Source organism: Mercurialis annua, linkage group LG5 (assembly GCF_937616625.2).
Source record: "Mercurialis annua linkage group LG5, ddMerAnnu1.2, whole genome shotgun sequence".
NCBI classification, from domain to species: domain Eukaryota; kingdom Viridiplantae; phylum Streptophyta; class Magnoliopsida; order Malpighiales; family Euphorbiaceae; genus Mercurialis; species Mercurialis annua.
In genome coordinates, this window is record NC_065574.1 from 12,727,101 (window position 1) to 12,746,230 (window position 19,130).

At 34.8% G+C, this 19,130-nt stretch overlaps 1 protein-coding gene across 1 annotated transcript; it reads left to right on the forward strand.

The window, feature by feature from the left end:
* The first annotated feature begins 13,600 nt into the window (after positions 1-13,600).
* On the forward strand, positions 13,601-14,313 carry LOC126681492 (uncharacterized). The gene is made up of 2 exons (XM_050377033.1): positions 13,601-13,928; positions 13,976-14,313. Exons 1-2 carry the CDS (start codon positions 13,601-13,603, stop codon positions 14,311-14,313), a joined length of 666 nt encoding a protein of 221 aa, XP_050232990.1.
* The last annotated feature ends 4,817 nt before the right edge of the window (positions 14,314-19,130 follow it).

Here is a 19,130-nt window from a genome sequence, read left to right on the forward strand (position 1 = left end):
AATTGAAGTAAAAGTTTAGAGATTGAATAATCCCTTTCTCCTTTACTTGCCGCCCACCTCACCTCCACCAATTTCTTTCTTCTTTTTTTCTTTTTCTATTTAATATATATATATATATATATATATATATATATATATATATATATATATATATATATATATATATATATATATATATATATATATATATATATATATATATATATATATATATATATATATATATTTTAACTTATATTCATTCATAACTCGTCGAGCTTTCCGAATTTCGACATTTTAATTTTGGGGTTTTGTCTGAAATCTTAAACTCTCCATTTAGAGTGGTACATTGATATATTAATTATCAATATATAAATTTATACGATGCTAAAGAGTATTCTCAAATTTATTACTCACGTCCACACTCGTTTATTAAAATTTAAATCCTGATTTAAATTCATATTATTACGATACTCTTTTACAGATTCGTATAAATTAAATTTACGTTTAAATTTAATTTACGTATTCCGAATCTATTAAATCACTTCCCGTGATTTAATAATCTTAAATAGTCAAAACTAACTATTATCTTTTGACTACTAAATTTAGTCTTTCTAAATATTTTTTTAATATTCGAACCCGCAAAATATTATTTTTAATATTTTGATTACTCCAATTTGACCTCGTGGCATATTCTAATTATTTAAAATTACGGGGTATTACAATTCTCCCTCCCTAAATTCCTATAAAAACCCTAATCCTCACCCCTCATCAAGCCACGCACCGATCAGAATCATTACCCCCCCTAGGATTATTCTGGCTATTATAGTAGTAGGTAATAGTCATGCAAATGAGAAATTTGCTAGGCCTAAGGTTATTGAGCAGCTGGATTTGATTTGCATTGGTAGGTTTCGCCTTCGTGCTTTTTTGTCCAAATATCCAGAGAAGAAGTCAGATTTTGTTCATGAGCAAAAACTTGTTTTACCGACTGCCAGGCCTATCTCCTCACCATCTTTGAAATACAAAAAGTCAAACAAGGACGTTGCATCTAAAGATAACAAGGTGAATATTACTTCTTCGAATAGAGTTGAGGAGTCTCAAGTGTCTCATGATTTGCGCGTTAATCTTTCCAATCAACTTATTTTGAGAGCTGCGGGTGATAAGGATTGGTTGGAGAAATCTTTTATGCTAGTGCAAATGGTATCAAATCAATTCTGCAAAAAAAATGTTTTTCTTTCAAAACAGAATATTGATGTGGAGAACATTGCGCTAATGGGAGGTAACATATTTCTTTTGACTTTTAATTTTGTTGTGGTTGCTGAAAATCTCATGTTGCACACAGGTCTAACTCTTATGGATTATTTTCAATCCTTTGCATGGGCAAATTTTTTTGATAATGCATTTAACCATTTAGTGTGAATTTTGATCTCGGGATTACCTCTTTCCCTTTGGTCTTTCGACATGTTCAAGGAGATTGGTAATTTGGTTGGAGAGATGGTGATGGTTTACCCAGATATGGAATTGAGGAATCGTATAGATATGGGCTTTGTCCTTATTTCGAGTACTTGTAATTTTAATAATAACTCGGTGGAGGTAAATTTTGGACAAAAATCTTGTCCAATCTTTGTTATGGAATTTGACAGACCAGTTGTGTTGGAGGATAGTTTGGATGGGGTGGTTTCTTCAGATTCTGTAGCTAATAATATTGAGGAGGTTGATGCCAAATCCATTAATATTTCAAAGGATGGAGTTAACCTACTTCATTCGTTTGACACTGTAGTTTTTGATTCTGTTAGTGGAAGAGAGGTTATTTTTGATGACCATCTCCTGGGAGAAGCTTTGATTGACCGTCTAATTTTGTTGGGGGGAAGATGATAGCTTTTTATTTTATATTGATTGTTCAATATCGAATCATGGTTTGAATAGTCTATCTACGGGTCTTGAGGATGTTGTTGTTGATGTTAATCCTTTAGCATCTACATGTGGGGTGGTTAATTTGGCAATTGATGCCTTAGACGGAGACTGTAATCAACAGTTCATAGTGGAGGATATCGCGCTGTCGGTTGTGAATGATGTTGAGGAACAACTTGTTTCAAATCAGTAGGTATTAATTGAGAATCATTTGGCGAAAGGATTAACAAAGATTCGCAATGATAGTGAAAATCATACGAAGAAGCAGATTGGTGAGAAAGTTGAAGGCTGTTCCCCAGCTCAGTAAACACCACCTTTTCGACGACAGATTAAGAAGATTGATTGCTTAGGGAAAATTTATTCATGTTCTACAGGGCAAGTGTTGATGGGTGATGAGTTGTCAGACGCAGATATTGCTAATATGAGTAGGTTAAACAACATTGAGGGGGAAGAATCATATGTTATAACTCCAGAGGATGAGGCAAGTAAGACATGACAAATTTGGCATGATTTTCATATTTTCCAAAGAGAAACCAGATCAGCCACACTGCGCAAATTAACATGGAACTCTATACAGCCAGAGTAACATGGTGAAGTATGATTTGTCGGGTTTGGTTTTTTCTCAAATCTCTGGTACACAAGCAGATTCGTTAGTTAGACCGTTTGAAGAGTCTGAGATATTCAATGCTTTTTGTTCTTGTGGTTAAAGAGAGGCACCGAGTCTTGATGGATTCAAATTCTATTTTTATCAGAGAAATTGGCCTTTTATGAAGCTACGATTGTTAAGTTCTTTTATGGGTTCCATGATAGGAGTAGAATACTCCTAGTATTTAGATAGTTTTTGCATCACTTTATTACGTTTTGACATGTGTTTCGATACCTTATTATGTGTGTTGGCGTTTCAGGTGATTTGGAGTGTTTGCGGAATTATTTGGGCTAAAAAGAGTGAAGAATTAAAGAAATATCAAAGTCAGAAGCTAAAGCAAAGAGTTAAAGAGAAATCAAGTTTTTAAAGCATGTCTTGGAAGAGAAGTTCATGAGCAAAAGAGAAGCTGAGAAGCAAAAGAGACATGTGTAATTTAACACATGTCTCGACCAAGACATGAGCTTCTCGACCAAGACATGAAGGACCATTTTGCACGAAGGTTCATCAAAGGAGCTTCTCGATCGAGAAGCTCAACTTAAATGAGCTTCTCGACCAAGACATGGGAAAAAAGCTGAAGACGAAATTTGTTTTGAAGAAAGAGCTTTAAGTGGCCCACCTCCCCTATTAGCCCAACACCTCTTGTACTAGGATGTTATTATTTACCTTTTTATCCATACTATATAAGACACTTTATATTTTAGGTCAAGAGGAGGATTCACTTTTGTAACAACAACTTGAAATCAATCAATTTTATTCCTTTTGCTCTCTACTTTTAGAATAGGATCTTCATAGTTCTTGATGTTCTTCATTTAATTTTTAGATTTTGCTATATTGGGAAACTTATTAAATACAAGTATTGGTCTTTTAATTCAAGCTTCATTATCTTGTTCATGTGTTTAAAGTTCATTTATTACTCCAAGGTATTTATTCTTTACTCTATGCCTAATCTTTACTATTGTTTAATTAGTTATGCCATGACGATGATTAGTAGCTAAACCCCTTGTTTGGGGGTTGTTATGATTGCCATGATTGATTAGATAGGTGATTAGGGTGAGGATTTATGGGTGATGTTGGTTGTTGTGCTTCTTGAGCTTAATGCTTAGAATAGGTTGGCCTCTTATTCTTTGCTATGTGGTTTAATTAGGAGGACGAGAGTTAACTAATTAGATTATACCTAGGGGAGTACATGCTTTAGACCTAGATGCATTAGCATGATCTAGGGCTATCTTGGTTGTGGAGTTTGCTTAATTAGTTGGCTTTATTAACTTTCTCGAAATCTATGAGCACGAGAGTGGATTAGATTTCGGGATTGTTAATCAAGTTTCGACTCTTTCACTTCCGGCTCGAGAGAGCGGAATTGGTTCCGTAGAATAGCTTGACCCGACCTAAGTTCCCATCACCTTAATCCAAACTACCTAGATATGACTTTGGCATGACTAGCAACCTCTAAAAGCTTTACCCTAATTGTTTAAATCGCGTGTTAATTAGTTGATTGTTGGTTAATTGTTTTAGTTAAGTAGCGTGTTTAATTAATAGTTGTTTGCAAGTTCTTTTATTTGAAACCAAAACCAATCTTTCTATTACTTTCTGAATTGAATTTCACAACCAATTTCGTTCACTTTAAACTTCTAATCCTTGTGGGTTCGACCTCGACTTGTCGAGTACTACGAGTTGGCTTTTTGCTAACATTCCACAGATTCAATATCTTGCCTAAAGGTATTAATTTTTTGTTTATTATTTTGGATCCGAATGTGGTGGGATTGTCCATATGAAGGACCATCGACCAATTAGTTTAGTTAATGGTATTTTAAAGCTGCTCTCTAAGGTTCTTTCTAGGAGATTAGGACCGTTGGTAACTAATGTGTTTTTAGATAGCCAACACGCATTTTTGAAAGACAAGCGCATCTTAGACTGTTCTATGATAGCTAATGAGTTAGTTCATTTAGCTACTGGGAGGAAGTAAAAATTTCTTGTTCTAAAGCTTGATTTTCAAAAGGTTTTTAAGAGCATTGACTGGGACTGCCTGTTTTTAGTAATGCTCTACATGAATTTTCCGACCAAGTTGATTGAGTGGATGTCTTGTTTCCTGTCCATGGCGAACATAATTGTTCTTGTTAATGGTAGTCTAGTTGCTCCTATTGGCCTTAAGAGAGGTGTTCGCCAGCGGATTCCGATCTCTCCTTATTTGTTTGTTATTTCTGAGGAGGGTTTAAAATGGATTCTTGGGTGCTTAGGGTTTCACGCAAGGGTATTGCTATTCTGCTTATCAAGATCTTATTTCTTTGCTTCAGTTTGCGGATGACATTATATTATACATTCCTTTTGATATTGAGAAGGTTAGAAATTTGACTTGTATCCTTCGTTGTTTTAAGTTGATCTCGGGATTGGCTATCAATTTTCATAAAAGCTCCATTATAGGAATTAATGTTAATTAGGTAGATTTATTGTTAGCTGCTCATACAGTTGGCTGTAAGATTGATTCTTTCCCAATGAAGTATTTGGGTCTCCCTCGCGCTAATAGAAAGCTCTCTGCTAATTCTTGGGACAATGTGGTGGAATGTTTCAATTCACGTTTGGATCTCTAAAAGGATTATCTACTTTCTCCTACAGGCAGGTTAGTGTTGATAAAATCTATCTTGTTCAATGTTCTGGTCAATTTCATGTCCATGTTTAGCATGCCTAGTTTGGTTCAGAAAAAACTCTATGTAAAATTTCATGAAACGTTATTTGCCTAGACTTTGTTAAAGGGCGTCTAGATATTTCTAAATTTTATGTTAGAAATCAAAGTCTTTTATTTAAGTGGATTTGAAAATTAAGAATTAGTAATGTTGGCTCTTTGTGGGTTAATTTTAAATCTAGTCGCTTGCTCATAGTTGATTGGAATTTTTTGATTCACGGAGATGTGAAAAAATGTCATTTATTTAGAGGGTATTAAAAAAACTTGTTGTTATGACATATAAGCTTGGGGAGATTTTATCGGCAAAACCATATGGAGGCCCCTTTACTTTACCGGTTTTGTTCGAGAGGCCCCTACCCCAAAGTTTTTCACGTTCGGGTCCCTGTACTTGGAAAATCCCGATTTTCATGTCCTTTTAAGGGACTAGAGGAACAAAAAAATTGTAAGTAGAGGGGCTGGAAAAAACTTAAAAAAGGACTTGAAAATCGAAAATTAAGTAAATAGAAGGACTGGAAGAAAAAAAAAATAGTATAAGGACTTCCTGAACAAAAATGGTATAGTACAAGGGCCTCTAGATGGGTTTAGGCGATTTTATCAATAATTTGAAATTTAACATTAGTGACGGGGCTGTTGTTTCTTTTTGACATGAAAATTGGATGGGTAATGGTTCAGCTTTAAAGTTGTTTCCCCGTCTCTACAATTTTTTGAACCAAAAGAGTGCAATTGTTTGTGATGTGGGTTGGCGTTGGAGGCATCGTGTAAGAGGTGCTGAACTGATGCTTCTATATGAATTGTAGTCGGGTTTTAATGACATTACTACTTGTGCGGGTCAACGTGATGTGGTCATCTGGAACTTGCACTCTAGGGTCTTTACTTCAACATCGTTTTGCCATTTTTGGCTGATTTTTATGGGCTTGTGATAAGCGGTTTAGTTGTTGGGAATTCAGCTCGTATTATTGGTGTGAATATTGTGAATGTTGTTCGTCAAGCCAGTCCTAATCGTGGTGCCTTGGGTCGTCGAGCTATTTTGCAAGACCTGGAACGACATGTTGGTCTACAGATTAAGGAATATACTAATGGCAGTTTGGCTCAGAAGATTCTGCTCAATTGTCAACTCGTCCCTCTCATTGAGTTTATGACCAATATAGGGGCGGTACAGTTGTTTCTCATGCCGTTGATTAGATGGGCGTTGATTTAGGTTCTAATGATTTACGGTTGATTGGGTAGAATGATGGGGATTTGGCTGTTCATAGAGCTGGCCAAGGGGTACTTCCGTTCAGTAGTGTTTGGAAGTCGTTAGCGCTGCCTCAAGTTAAGTTTTTTATTTGACTCGCTCGGCATAATAGGGTTCCATCTCTTGATTTTTTGGCTGCTTGTTCTATTGTCTTAGTTGAAAATTCTTTGTGCTCTGTTTGCGGTGTGATGGAGACGCACACTCACATTCTTATTCAGTGTAACTTCGTAAGAAGTATTTAGTGTAGTGTTCTTCAGAAGTTAGATGTTGCTTGGACTTTTCCTAGTTTATATGTAATACCCCAAAATATTTTAAGGTAATTACGTCGTGCCACGTGTCGTGATTTCAGATGAATTAAATTAAGGAGAATTTAACTTAAATTATATCGGAAATTCAAGAATAAAATTTAATGAGTCAATTAGCGGGATTAAAGGAATTAATTTTGAAAATTTGGATGTGGATACATTTTGGGGCTAAATTGTAAATTTTGAAAAGTTTAGGGGCTAAAGTGCAAATTAGCCAATTAAGCCCGAAAAAATAGAAATTGGAGGATTTTCGATGAAAATCTATATTTTAAGTTAGTATTATTTATTCGGAGATAAATAATACGTATTTGAATTAATAGAAAGATTAATCGAATAGGTTTTGGACTAAATTGAAACTTTTGAAAAGATTCAAGGACCAAAGTGCAAATTAGCCAGGTTATATATATTATAACCTTCAGATGAAGGAATGAAGAATCCAGAGTCTTCATCCTTCTCCTTTCTCATTTCTTCGCTTCGTTCTCGACGGTTCGTCGCGCGGTTTCCGTTTCTCGTCCGTTTCTGACGTTTTATAACTCCAAACGATCGTATTTCGACGGGTAACCACGGTAAGCTTGACGTTTCACCATTTCGTCGAATATATTTTAAGTTATATCGATTCAAAGTTTTAGACCACGAAACGATTTTATCGTTTTATCGAGTTTAAGATTGATATATAGTGTTTTGAGCTCAGAATACGCGTTTTGGTTGAGTTTGGAGCGTTTTTACGTATATAGCAGGTCGGAAACCCCGGAAATCGATTCCGGGGGATCGTGCACGACAGTACACGATCGTGTACTTGTGGTACACGAACGTGTACCATCAATGGTACACGAACGTGTACCAAGGTACACGAACGTGTACCAACATGTGGTACACGACCGTGTACCAAGGTACACGAACGTGTACCATCAAGATACACGAACGTGTACCTCCCTGCACGAACGTGCACCATCCCGAATCTTCGTACCTCGATTGACTTAATGGAATTTACGTATTGAATCGGAAATCGAATAGTAGTTAACCTAATGAGGATATAAGAAGATTGAATTGGAAGTAATTTACGATCCGTAAACGAGTTTGATATCGTTTAATGGGATATGCGTGAGAAGCACGACGATTAATGAAAGTAAAATGTGTCGAATCTTGAGTCTAGAGTCAATCTTAGAATAGGATTCTGATGTGAGTCAAATGTTTTGAAATTGTTTTAGATCCGGCGAGGCAAGAAGCAGCTGGACCAGTAGTTCGGGAAGCTTGACGTTCTAAAGCCCCGACGTATTTTTGGATAAGCGTTTTCTGTGAGTTTATATGATTTGCTTTTAAAGTATTTATGAAGCAATTATTTTATATTGCTTATTAATTGAACCGCATGTTTTATATGTGAAACTTTTATACGAATTGCATATGCTACCTATTGGGCGACAATAGGACTGTGTGATCACCAGTTTTTGATATAACTCAGTTGGGAGCTGATGATGAATATGAAACTTACGATTGGGTTATGATTTCGATACGAGAGTGAACTCGGCTACGGTGTAGCCTGGAAGTCCCCGTATCTAGTGGCTGGGCCACCAGCGAGTTGGACTCGCAATTGATATTTATGATTGGGTTGATCGATTGATTGTTAGTATGTTTGAGGATTAAGTTTTCAATCGGATCATGTACTTGGCTGCATATGATTGATTACGATTTTATATTTTATTTGAATACTTATTAGTAAATGTATGAACTCACTCAGTATATCCCAATATACTGACCCCTCACAGATTTCCTTTCAGGATAAAGACGCTTTGAAGCAACGGACTTCTATTCTACTTCCAGAAGTCTGTATTTTTGAGTATGTAAAGAAACAGTATTTTACTCTTAGAGCTGCAGTAGATAAGTATTTTGTAAGTCAGCTTGTATGTGTAATTTCTGTAAATATAACTCTAACGTTTTAAGGTTTTAAACGTTTTACGCTTGCCGCGTTATATATGTTGTGTCTGCCAGAGGATATGTATGCCTGGTATGTATGCTTCTGCATGACACGTGTTTATGTATGTCATGCATGACGTTTATGGTTCGCGAATAATTATTTTACGTTTTTAGGCTTGCTACGGGTTTCGGAGCAACCACTCCCATTCCCTAGCGCCGGTCTCGGCCCATGAGATTGGGTCGTGACAATTTGTGGAGTCTATGACACAATGGTAGGATATTTTTTCTAGAGGGCCTTATTGGAAGTGCATGACACATTGGTAGGATAGTTTGGCAAGTTTTTTAGTTTCTTATGGTGTGAGAAATTTGAAAGTGCATGAACAACATAGTTTTTCAGAATGAAATTTCAAGCCAAGAGGTAATGATCTTTAGTCATTTCTCGAAGACAGTTTTTCTATATAAGAGTTATAATATGAATTTCTCTTATTCAAGTATGGATTTCCCTAGAAATTCTTATTATATTATGTCTTCAGGATTTGACATTTTTTTTATCTTTTCTCATATTCGTAACTTTTATTGTATCACCTTGAGTGCGTAATTTCTTATGTGAAAATTTTGAGTTAAAACTTTTTGCCAGAACTTGTGGCGATTTATATACATATTATTCATATAAAAAAGATAATATTTTTTCGGCTAAACCCATCTAGAGGCCCTTTGTACTATATCATTTTTTTTTAAAAAGCCCTTATACTATTTTTTTATTTTTCAGGTTCTTCTACTTACATAATTTTTGATTTTCAGGTCCTTTTTTAGTTTTCTCTAGTCTCTCTACTTACAATTTTTTTATTCCTCCAGTCCCTCAAAAGAATCTAAAAATCAGAATTTTGCCAAGTACAGGGACCTGAAGAATAAAAAATAGTACAAGGGCTTTTTGAACAAAAACGATATAGTACAAGGGTCTCTAGATATGTTTAGCCTATTTTTTCAAAGAAAGTGATCACATTGCTATCAATTTAATGGAAAAAATCTTTTTTTTTTCTTTTAAAATATCGATTTAAATTTTTGTTTTTTTTGTTTTTTTCTTAATAAATCAAATGTTTGGTTTACTTTTTATTTTAAATAATATATACTGTTCTTTAATATTTATCTCAGTAGTATATCTCTCATACAAAAAGAAAAACACATTTGAAATGAAGTTTATAAATGAGATAGAAATTCAAATTCCTTCTGCTTAAAATGTTTAGAAAATAAGAAGACAGAAAAGACACATATAAGACAGCTTATTAGTGAAAGGATTCTTGGAGAGGGGATAACGAGGAGACTCATGAAATTTAAAATAAATCTCCATAATTCAACTGGATTACTAAACACCACCCCTTTATACTACTAACGGCGCCCACACATTACTTTTTTTCTCTTTTCTTAAAAAAAACAAATCATCTGAATTCATTCAAACCTATCAAACGAAAACCATATTTTAGGGTATAAATATTGAAATCCGGGGGGATAGAGGTCGGAAATCGTCACTAAGCATTTAATTTTAAGTTTTTTTTATCGTATTAATATTTTTTTAATTTTATTTAAAAAACTCTCCGGGGGAACGTCCCTGGTTCGCGTCAGCCCGGAGGACGGACGTCCCTAATCGGCATCCGTCCTCCGGGCTGATGCGAACCGGGGACGTTCCCCCGGAAAATGAAACGTGAAAATGGGAGACGTCCTAATGGGGCGTCTCTCTTCTGGGAAGACGTCCCATAAGGACGTCTACCCATATGGGCCGACGCCAGATGACAGACGCCAACCCAGGGCATCTATCATCTATGCCGACGCCAACTGGGGGCATCGGCCCCATATGGGAGTTAGTAAAAAAAAAATTAAAAAACAGATTTTACGTCGGAAAAGCTGGAAGAAAATGTTGCGAAATGTCGATACTCGTTATCCGACGAATTGTAATCGTTATCCGTTATTTTAATCGACGTATTCGAATGTGATTGAGAATTCTTTTTTAAAGAAGGGCAAAAATGTAATTTTAGGGGCAGTGTCAAGTAATTAGGGGCGGAGAATAGTAAAACCCTAAGTCAACATGGTCATGGCTTAACCTTACATTTTCATCATATAAAACATCCTTATTTTATTCCATGTCTTATACATTACTCCTTTCATTTTTCTAATAACTATTCTATTATACTAAACTACTTTGCATTTTTATATTTCAGAACTTTATTAAATACTTTTTCTTTAGTATTAATGTAATTTAATAATCTTAAAATTCTCTATAATGACAATTTATAATCTAAATTGTGTTATAAGTTAGACTATGAATTTGTTGATATGTATGCACAAATTTAAAATGTCTCTTAAAAATAAAGAACATTGATAAATACATAATACGTAATAAATAATTTATAATAAAATAAAAAATTAAATGCAAATTAATTAAATTATGGATTTTATAGTGATTTGCAAATAAATTTTGAGCTCTTAAATTTAGTAAAATCAGTTTCCAACTGCCATATTTTTACAAAAGAATACCGAACTATTTTTATTGCAAAATATGCTAATGTAGACAGCAAAATATACAATATTCTGGCAGTTACATAAGAATTTTTAAGATTGTGCTTAAATAAAAAAAATACGAAAGATGATGATATATGTAACATAAATCTATTAAAAATTCATCAAAAAAAAATAACTCTATTAAAAATTTATTTTATTATATATCAATTCTTATAGTTTCATACAATTTTAAGTATTTTATTTTTTTATTCATAAATGATATTGGAATTTTTTTAAATTAATGATATGTCATGAAAAATAGAATAAAAAAATTTAATTCTAACAATGTATAGAAAAAAAGATAAATATTTGGTACATCTGAAGGGAATATGTTTTTGGAATTAATAAAGGAAATATTCATTTTAGTCTGCTGTTTTCTTTTGTTGGTAAAAGGACATAAAACAAGAGAAAGATGTTCAATTTTGATTTTGCAAAGTTGAATTCAAATAAGGTCTACTCATAAATAAAAATTATGAATAAAATTCAATTAAGGTATGCTTCTTTCGTTAAATTTAGATTAATGAGTAAATGTTTGTGGCCTTGGCTCCTTTTTCAACATTCGTCGAGTTTTAATGAATTCACATTTAAAAGTTATTTTTTTCTTCATATAATTTATATAACTATATGTTACGAATAGACTAGAGAAGAGAGCATCGAAAATGTCAATATTTGTGGAAAATGGCTTATTTTTGGCTTGTCCAATATTGATAAGAAGTGGGAAGAACAATTTTTTGATTTAGAAGACTATACTTTTTATTAATAATAATTAGAATTACATGTATGGTTTATTAACGGCTTAATTACTTAAAAAACCCTCACCTTTAATTTTGTTTTCGTTTATACCCTGACCTAGGAAAATTGTCACAAATACTCATGACCTTTTCTTTATGTTTCACCTCTACTCCAAATTTTTAAAAAAAGATGATTTATTGAAAATAACTAAATATAAGGGTTATTTTATACCTTTTTCTAATAAAAAAATTACAAACAAATACTTCATCTATAAAAACGCTCAAATAAGTCCTAAAATTAATTAATTTTTTAATTTAAATAAAATAAAATAAAATAAATATTTTTTATTAATTACAACCTACATTTATACTCCAATTTAAAAAACTGCTAATATTATTATTTTCAAAAAAAATTTCGATTTTTGTATAATTAATAACATTGACGTGTAATTAGAATATATACTCAAGATGAAGGACTATTTTAAATTTTTTTTCAGATGAAAAGAGGTAAATTTAATATCTCAAGGGTAGAGGTGAAACATAAAGACAAGGTCATGAGTATATGTGACAATTTTCCTAGGTCAGGGTATAAACGAAAAATAAGTTAAAGGTGAGGGTTTTTTAAGTAATTAAGCCGTTTATTAACACATTCAATAAATTATTCTAGAGAAAATAAAAGAGCTCATCGAATAGGACTAACCTAACCAATAAGAATCATCCAAATACATTTAAACAAAAATAACTAGATCTAAACAAGTAAATATAGTTAAAACACAATAATAAATTATAAATTTAAATAATTGTAATAAAAAACCGTATATCTAAAATTTAAGGAACAATAATCAAATCGACAAAATTTACATTTATAAATTAATTTTACAAGTAAACGAAGAAGAGAAAATTTACATTTATAAATTAATTTTAAGTGTGAAGTGATGGGAGTCGTGAAAAAGAAGAAGAGAAAATTGAAAGAGAAAGGCTCAAGAGAGATATGTGGCTGGAAGAACATCTAAAATGTCAATAATTATTGAAAATGGTGTATTTTTGGCGTGTCCTAAATTCATAAGAAGTGGAATTTATAGATGTTGAAATTTTAAAGACTTAATTTCCTTCTCTTTTCATCTCGTTATACATATACAGTCATTTAAAAGGGTTTATTTAACCACTAAGTATTTTTCCAGAATAATTCATAAGTATTTTTTTTAACAAAGTTGAGTGAGCTAATTTATAATGACACTGTAAAAACAGTCATTTAAAAAGGTTTATTTAACCACTAATAGCCACCCAATTATAATAATAACGTATTAACAAAAATTATCACCCAATTAAATCTATCATCATTAAAAGAAAAACTTATGATTTCATGAAATGATGATAGTCTGTGCATAACAGCTCCTCTTTTTGAAATTTCAATGTTTCGGCCACAATTAAAAAAACCAAAATCCTACCAAAATAAAATTATTCTGGCAACTTGCCAATATTACACACATAACTCTCCTGTTTTTGTGGAGTCTTCTCTCTCTACCCTAGGGCTCTAGGGTTAGGGTTTTTTCTTCATACTTGGAGTTTTTTCATCGGTTTTCGATCTATCCACGCCTGTATATGTGCGTTTTTGTTTCTCTGTGATATACGACTACCTCTAGGGTTTTGAATATGGAGGAAGGGCTTGTTGCGGCGTGTTCCCAACTGCGATTGACAGAAGATGAGCAGGAGACGATAACGCTGGAGGATGTTATTAATGATAACGCAAAGGAGAAGGCTGAGCTGAGCCTTGTGGGGAAATTATTAACTCAGAAACCCTATAACCTAATCCATATGAAGAACGCGTTGATTAGTGCCTGGAAATTGGCAATAGGGTTTACCATACGCGACATCGGAGATGACTTGTTTATTTGTGAATTCTTCTCAAAGCTTGATAAGAACAGAATCTTGCATGATGGCCCTTGGAATTTTGACAAACAATTGATCCTCTTCGAACTATGTCGGGAAACATGCAGCCTAATAATATGGTTCTAAATCATTGCCCAGTCTGGGTTAGAATCTATAATCTACCGATGAATTGTAGAGGTAGGGCAACAGTTAGCAAGATTGGTTCAAAACTTGGGAAAATTGTGGAGGTGGATGGTAATAGTGGGGAATGCAACAGATATGGTAGAGTGAGGGTCAATTTGGATGTTTCAAAATCAATGATAAGAGGAACTAAGGTAATCAATCCTCTTGGAGAGCAATGCTGGATTCCGTTCAAGTACGAAAGGCTCCAAAATTTTTGCTATTGGTGCGGGATGTTGGACCACCTTGTTGCGGATTGTGAAGAAAAACCGGAGGAGACTGAGGTGTCTGATTGGCCATATGGTCCAGGGCTATGAGCAACTCCATGAAAAAGGAGTTTGATGGGTAATAGACAATACACCAAACCTGTTTTCAGGGATTTGGCTGGCCAGACAATGTCAGGATCCTATTCTGATAACGGGGAGGGCGAAAGGGCAGTTAGAAGGAGTTTAAACCTAAACAATAATACGGTTGTTGATAGTGTTGTTAGGGTTAATATCTTACCACATCAGCAGGTTGTTAACCACGTGCATGGGGAAGGTGATGACAGTATCCAAGCTGTTTTGAATCAAGATGGGGGAGGTATAGCAGATGGTCTTGTGGAAGTTTGTGTTCAACAAATACAATCTGGGGAAGGTAGCAGGTGTAACGTGAAGAAAGGTGCTGCTGGTGTGCAACTCAATGATGAAAAGAAACATGGGAAGGAGGGCTCGTGGACCCGAAGTAAAGTTATCAAGAATGCAGGTCCATCAGAGAAGGAAGGAACAAAGAAGAAACTGCCAACCAAAAGAGATCGAAGCATGACAGTGGGGGAGGATTCAATAGACCTTTTCTCAAAGAAATTCAGAGATGGGTTATCAGACCAGTTTGAAAATATTGAGATATCGGCGGAGACTGGCGAACAGTCTCGCCGGACGCAATGAAACTCTTTAGTTGGAACCTCCAAGGATTGGGGAATCCTTGGACGGTACGTGCGCTGGAATTGTTTATTCGCAATAATTCCCCATACATTTTTTTCTTAACGGAAACGAAGTTAGTTTATGATGAGTTCAGTAGTATTAGTAAAAGTTTCAATTCTTTTAATTTTTTTGTTGTCAATTCTGAAGGTCGAAGAGGAGGTCTCGCTTTGTTTTGGCGAAAATATGTCGATGTCAAGATCGATAACTCATCCACCAATCACATTGATTTTTGTAATACCCCGTAAGTTCAGGTGCCGTTTAGTACAACGTGTCCGGTAGAGAAGGACCGGAGTTACAGAAATAAAGATATTGGATATTAAAGAAAAGGATAATATGGAGTAAGACGTATATGTTTGAGGATTAGAATAAGAAAATAAGGAAAAATATCAAGAAAAGTCACAAACTTTAGATCAGGGACTAAAGTGGTAATTTAACCAGTTAAGTCCGAAATTGGAATTATTTCGCCAAGGTCCGCGAAATGTTTTATAGAATTGGTGGTAAAAGTTTCAGGTCAATCGGAGACCTTTTAAAATTTGGACGCGGATACGTGTTGGGCTAAATTGCAACTTTTGAAAAGTTCAAGGGCCAAAACGTAAATTAGCCCATTAAGCTTCGAGATTAGTAATCAAAGAATTTTGACGGAAAATAATAATATTGAATTAGTATTATTTATACAAATATAAATAATACGTATGTAATCGAGTTAAAAGAATAATTTAACCGTTTGGTTAAATTAGAAAGTTTAAAGGAGAATTGGTTAAAGTTAAAGAAATGAAGGACTAAAGTGGCTAATTAGCCAATCTATATAAAGAAAAGAAAGAGATCAGATAGAGGAAGAAGAAGGAGCGTACAGAAGGTTTTAAGCGATCGATTCGATCCGTCGCGGTTTCGCCGTTTCTCGTCCAAATCGAGTGATTCTCGCGCCGATGGATTAAGAATTCAATTCCCTATCATCTTTAAGCTTCAAATCGAGGTAAGCTTGACGTTTTGGTTTAGGGTTTCGAGCGGTTTTACCGTTTTAATGATTTTGAGTTTGAATTCGACGTTTTAAGCTTGAATCTTGAGTTTTTGATGTTATTAAGCGTTACGGATCAATTTAGCATGTCGTAGCACGTCGGAAATGGCCCGGGGAATGAACCCCGGGGCTGCACATCGGCAGTCGTTTGCTGCACGAACGTGCAGCACACGTTCGTGTAGCAGACTGCACGAACGTGCAGTACACGTTCGTGTAGTACACTACACGAACGTGGAGCACACGAACGTGCAGCGTACTGCACGAACGTGCAGTACCCTGCTGCACGAACGTGCAGTACACTGCTGCACGAACGTGCAGTCCCTCGTTAGTAGGAATCGATGATTTTGGCTTCCAGAGCCCTGACGCGACGCGGAAACTTGATTACAGACAGTTTCAAGTCGCATAATCAATCACGATTCGATTGAATATCAAAACATAAATTAGGACGTTTAAAAGAGAAGTGTGAATGAGAGATTATCAAAGTTAAGAATCGTATTAGAGATACGATTGTGTTAACCTAAGTTTATAACTTAGGAGTTTGAATATTAAGCCTACGCTTATGAATTAAACGTACGTATGATTTGAATAGAAAGTGGATACATCGACGAGGTACGAGATCGACGAGCTGGAATAGTTAAAAGAGTGAATGACGTGTGGAGCTTACGTTTGGATATAAGGAATAGCGATCGTTGTGAGTTAAACTTTACTTTGAGTATTATTACGCAATAGGTAGTTTTTATATTATAAATATAATATTAAACTACATCGCATGCTATAGTATTTTATCGATAGAAATGAATTTGTGCATCGTATTATCAAAAATATATAGATTGTGAAAACTAGTATATGATCCGGGGGAAACAAGCTACCTATTGGGTGTCAATAGGCTGTGTGATCACCAGCGTCCGGGTAAGTCATAGATAGAGATTTCATGGGTCGTATATCATACTTGTTTGTGCATGCGATACAGAGCCTATCTGGTTGAACTATCCCGGGGCCTGTATCTGCGAGTCGGCTGGTTGAACTATCCCGGACTCATATCGATCGATCGTTAGATGTTGTGATAATGTTCATTATGCATACTAAGATATTAGGGTTTCGATCGGATCAAATGCTTGAAGTATAATATGTTTGTATATATGTGTTTTGTTTTAAATGCGATGTTATTTTCTATAATACCCTAGTAATGTGTTTTCTCACTCAGTATTTCCCCAAATACTGACCCCTCACATTGATGTTTTCAGGTGTTTAGAGTCGGATCAGACAGACCGTCTTTGGTGTGCTGAGTACGAGTCCCCTTGGTGCTGCAGTAGTATACGTATGACGAGTCTTAGCATAGAATAGTCAGGTCTTATAGGTTGTGTACATATTTAATGTTTGTTTGATGTGACGTCTTTTGGTTGTCAGTTTTGTATTGATCGATAGACGGGCTAGTACGTACAAGTTACGGAAGTGAGATGCCCACTATGGTTGTATCGATGATGTGATATATATGATGTACGTTATGATTGTAAACGTGTCTTCTTATTACATGTTTATAGGATAGTTGTGTTTGCGTTTCCGCGAAAAAGTTAGAGTGGTTTTAGGCTTGCTACGGGTTTCGGAGCTACCACTCCCATTCCCTAGCGCCGGTCTCGGCTCAATAATTTGGGTCATGACAAAGTTGGTCTCAGAGCAGTTGGTCCAGTTACCTCTGCTAATATGTGATTTGAGTGCAGTTGGTCCATGATACCACTGCGAGTCTGTGATTGGTGTTTGTTTGTTCCTAGGTATTATGTCATTAGACTAAGCTAGGAACTACTGCAGCTATAGAATTGAGCCATGTCTGATCCAAGTCGTTTGTATTATTTGTTTTAAGATCGAGCTGATTGATTGTGAATTTTTGATTGATTGAGAATTCTTGTTTGTTTCATTATGATAAGTATGATCGATGGATTGTGAAATTCTTGTTTGTTTCTTTGCGAAATACGTATATGACGTATAGATGGTATCGAAATCGAATTATCGAAATGTCGAGATGTGCATGAAGAAGAAGTATGAAGTTACAGAAGTGGAAGAACCTACCGTGTACAGAGTTTAAAGGTCTAGAGAACTTACAAAACTCGAAGTTTAAAACTTTTTGAAAGATGTTTGTGTAAACGATTTTGAAAACATAGTTGTGCCTAGACCCGCGATAGTCATCGATAAGTGCCACGACATTGATAGAAGTGCATCACTACATATATCTGTACATACATCAATAGGACATGCATCATATGCATTATGTTCAGACAAAGAGGTGAGATGTGGCAACTCTTTGGGGATGAGAGACGTCATCACCCTAGTGCACAATTTTGTTAAAATGAAAATGAAGTTTGATTTAAAGTTCAAGATGAATTGTTTTATCGAAAGAGTTTTGAAAGAGTTTTGTTTTCATGTAAGTATACCTAGACCAGAACTCTGTAACGGAAGTGAAGTGCTCGCGAGCAAGCTGCGGTCAAGACCAAGAGGCGAATGAATACGTATAGTTGCGAAAACATAGACGTTATGCTTCTAGGATATGAACTTAGTTTCGAAACAACGCGCTAGAATATAGCTAAGACCGTGAATACGTTGGACAGTGATATGTATCCGATTAGTGGTAAGTTAGAAAGTAAGTATCTCTTTGACGGGATGTCAAAGATCTTAGATGACGATATAAGAGAAGAAGTGGATATGAAAGATGAAGTTTATATACGAGAAGTGAATAATAGATGTGCGTGAATAGCGGAATGAAAATGATTGGACGATAAACTAGGACGTTCATACTGTATGATATAAGTATAAAAATAGGATAGTCGAGTATAGGAATCAACTTATAGTTATGCTTTGAAGATAGAAGATTACCCTTATGATAAGATGATGTGAATATTGCATGATATTAGAAAATCGTCAATGATGGAATGACGATACGATTATACATTTTGGAGCCAAAGATGTTAACAATTTAAGATAAATTAAAAGGTGGTATGAAAATTCGAGGACGAATTTTTATAAGTGGGGAAGAATGTAATACCCCGTAAGTTCAGGTGCCGTTTAGTACAACGTGTCCGGTAGAGAAGGACCGGAGTTACAGAAATAAAGATATTGGATATTAAAGAAAAGGATAATATGGAGTAAGACGTATATGTTTGAGGATTAG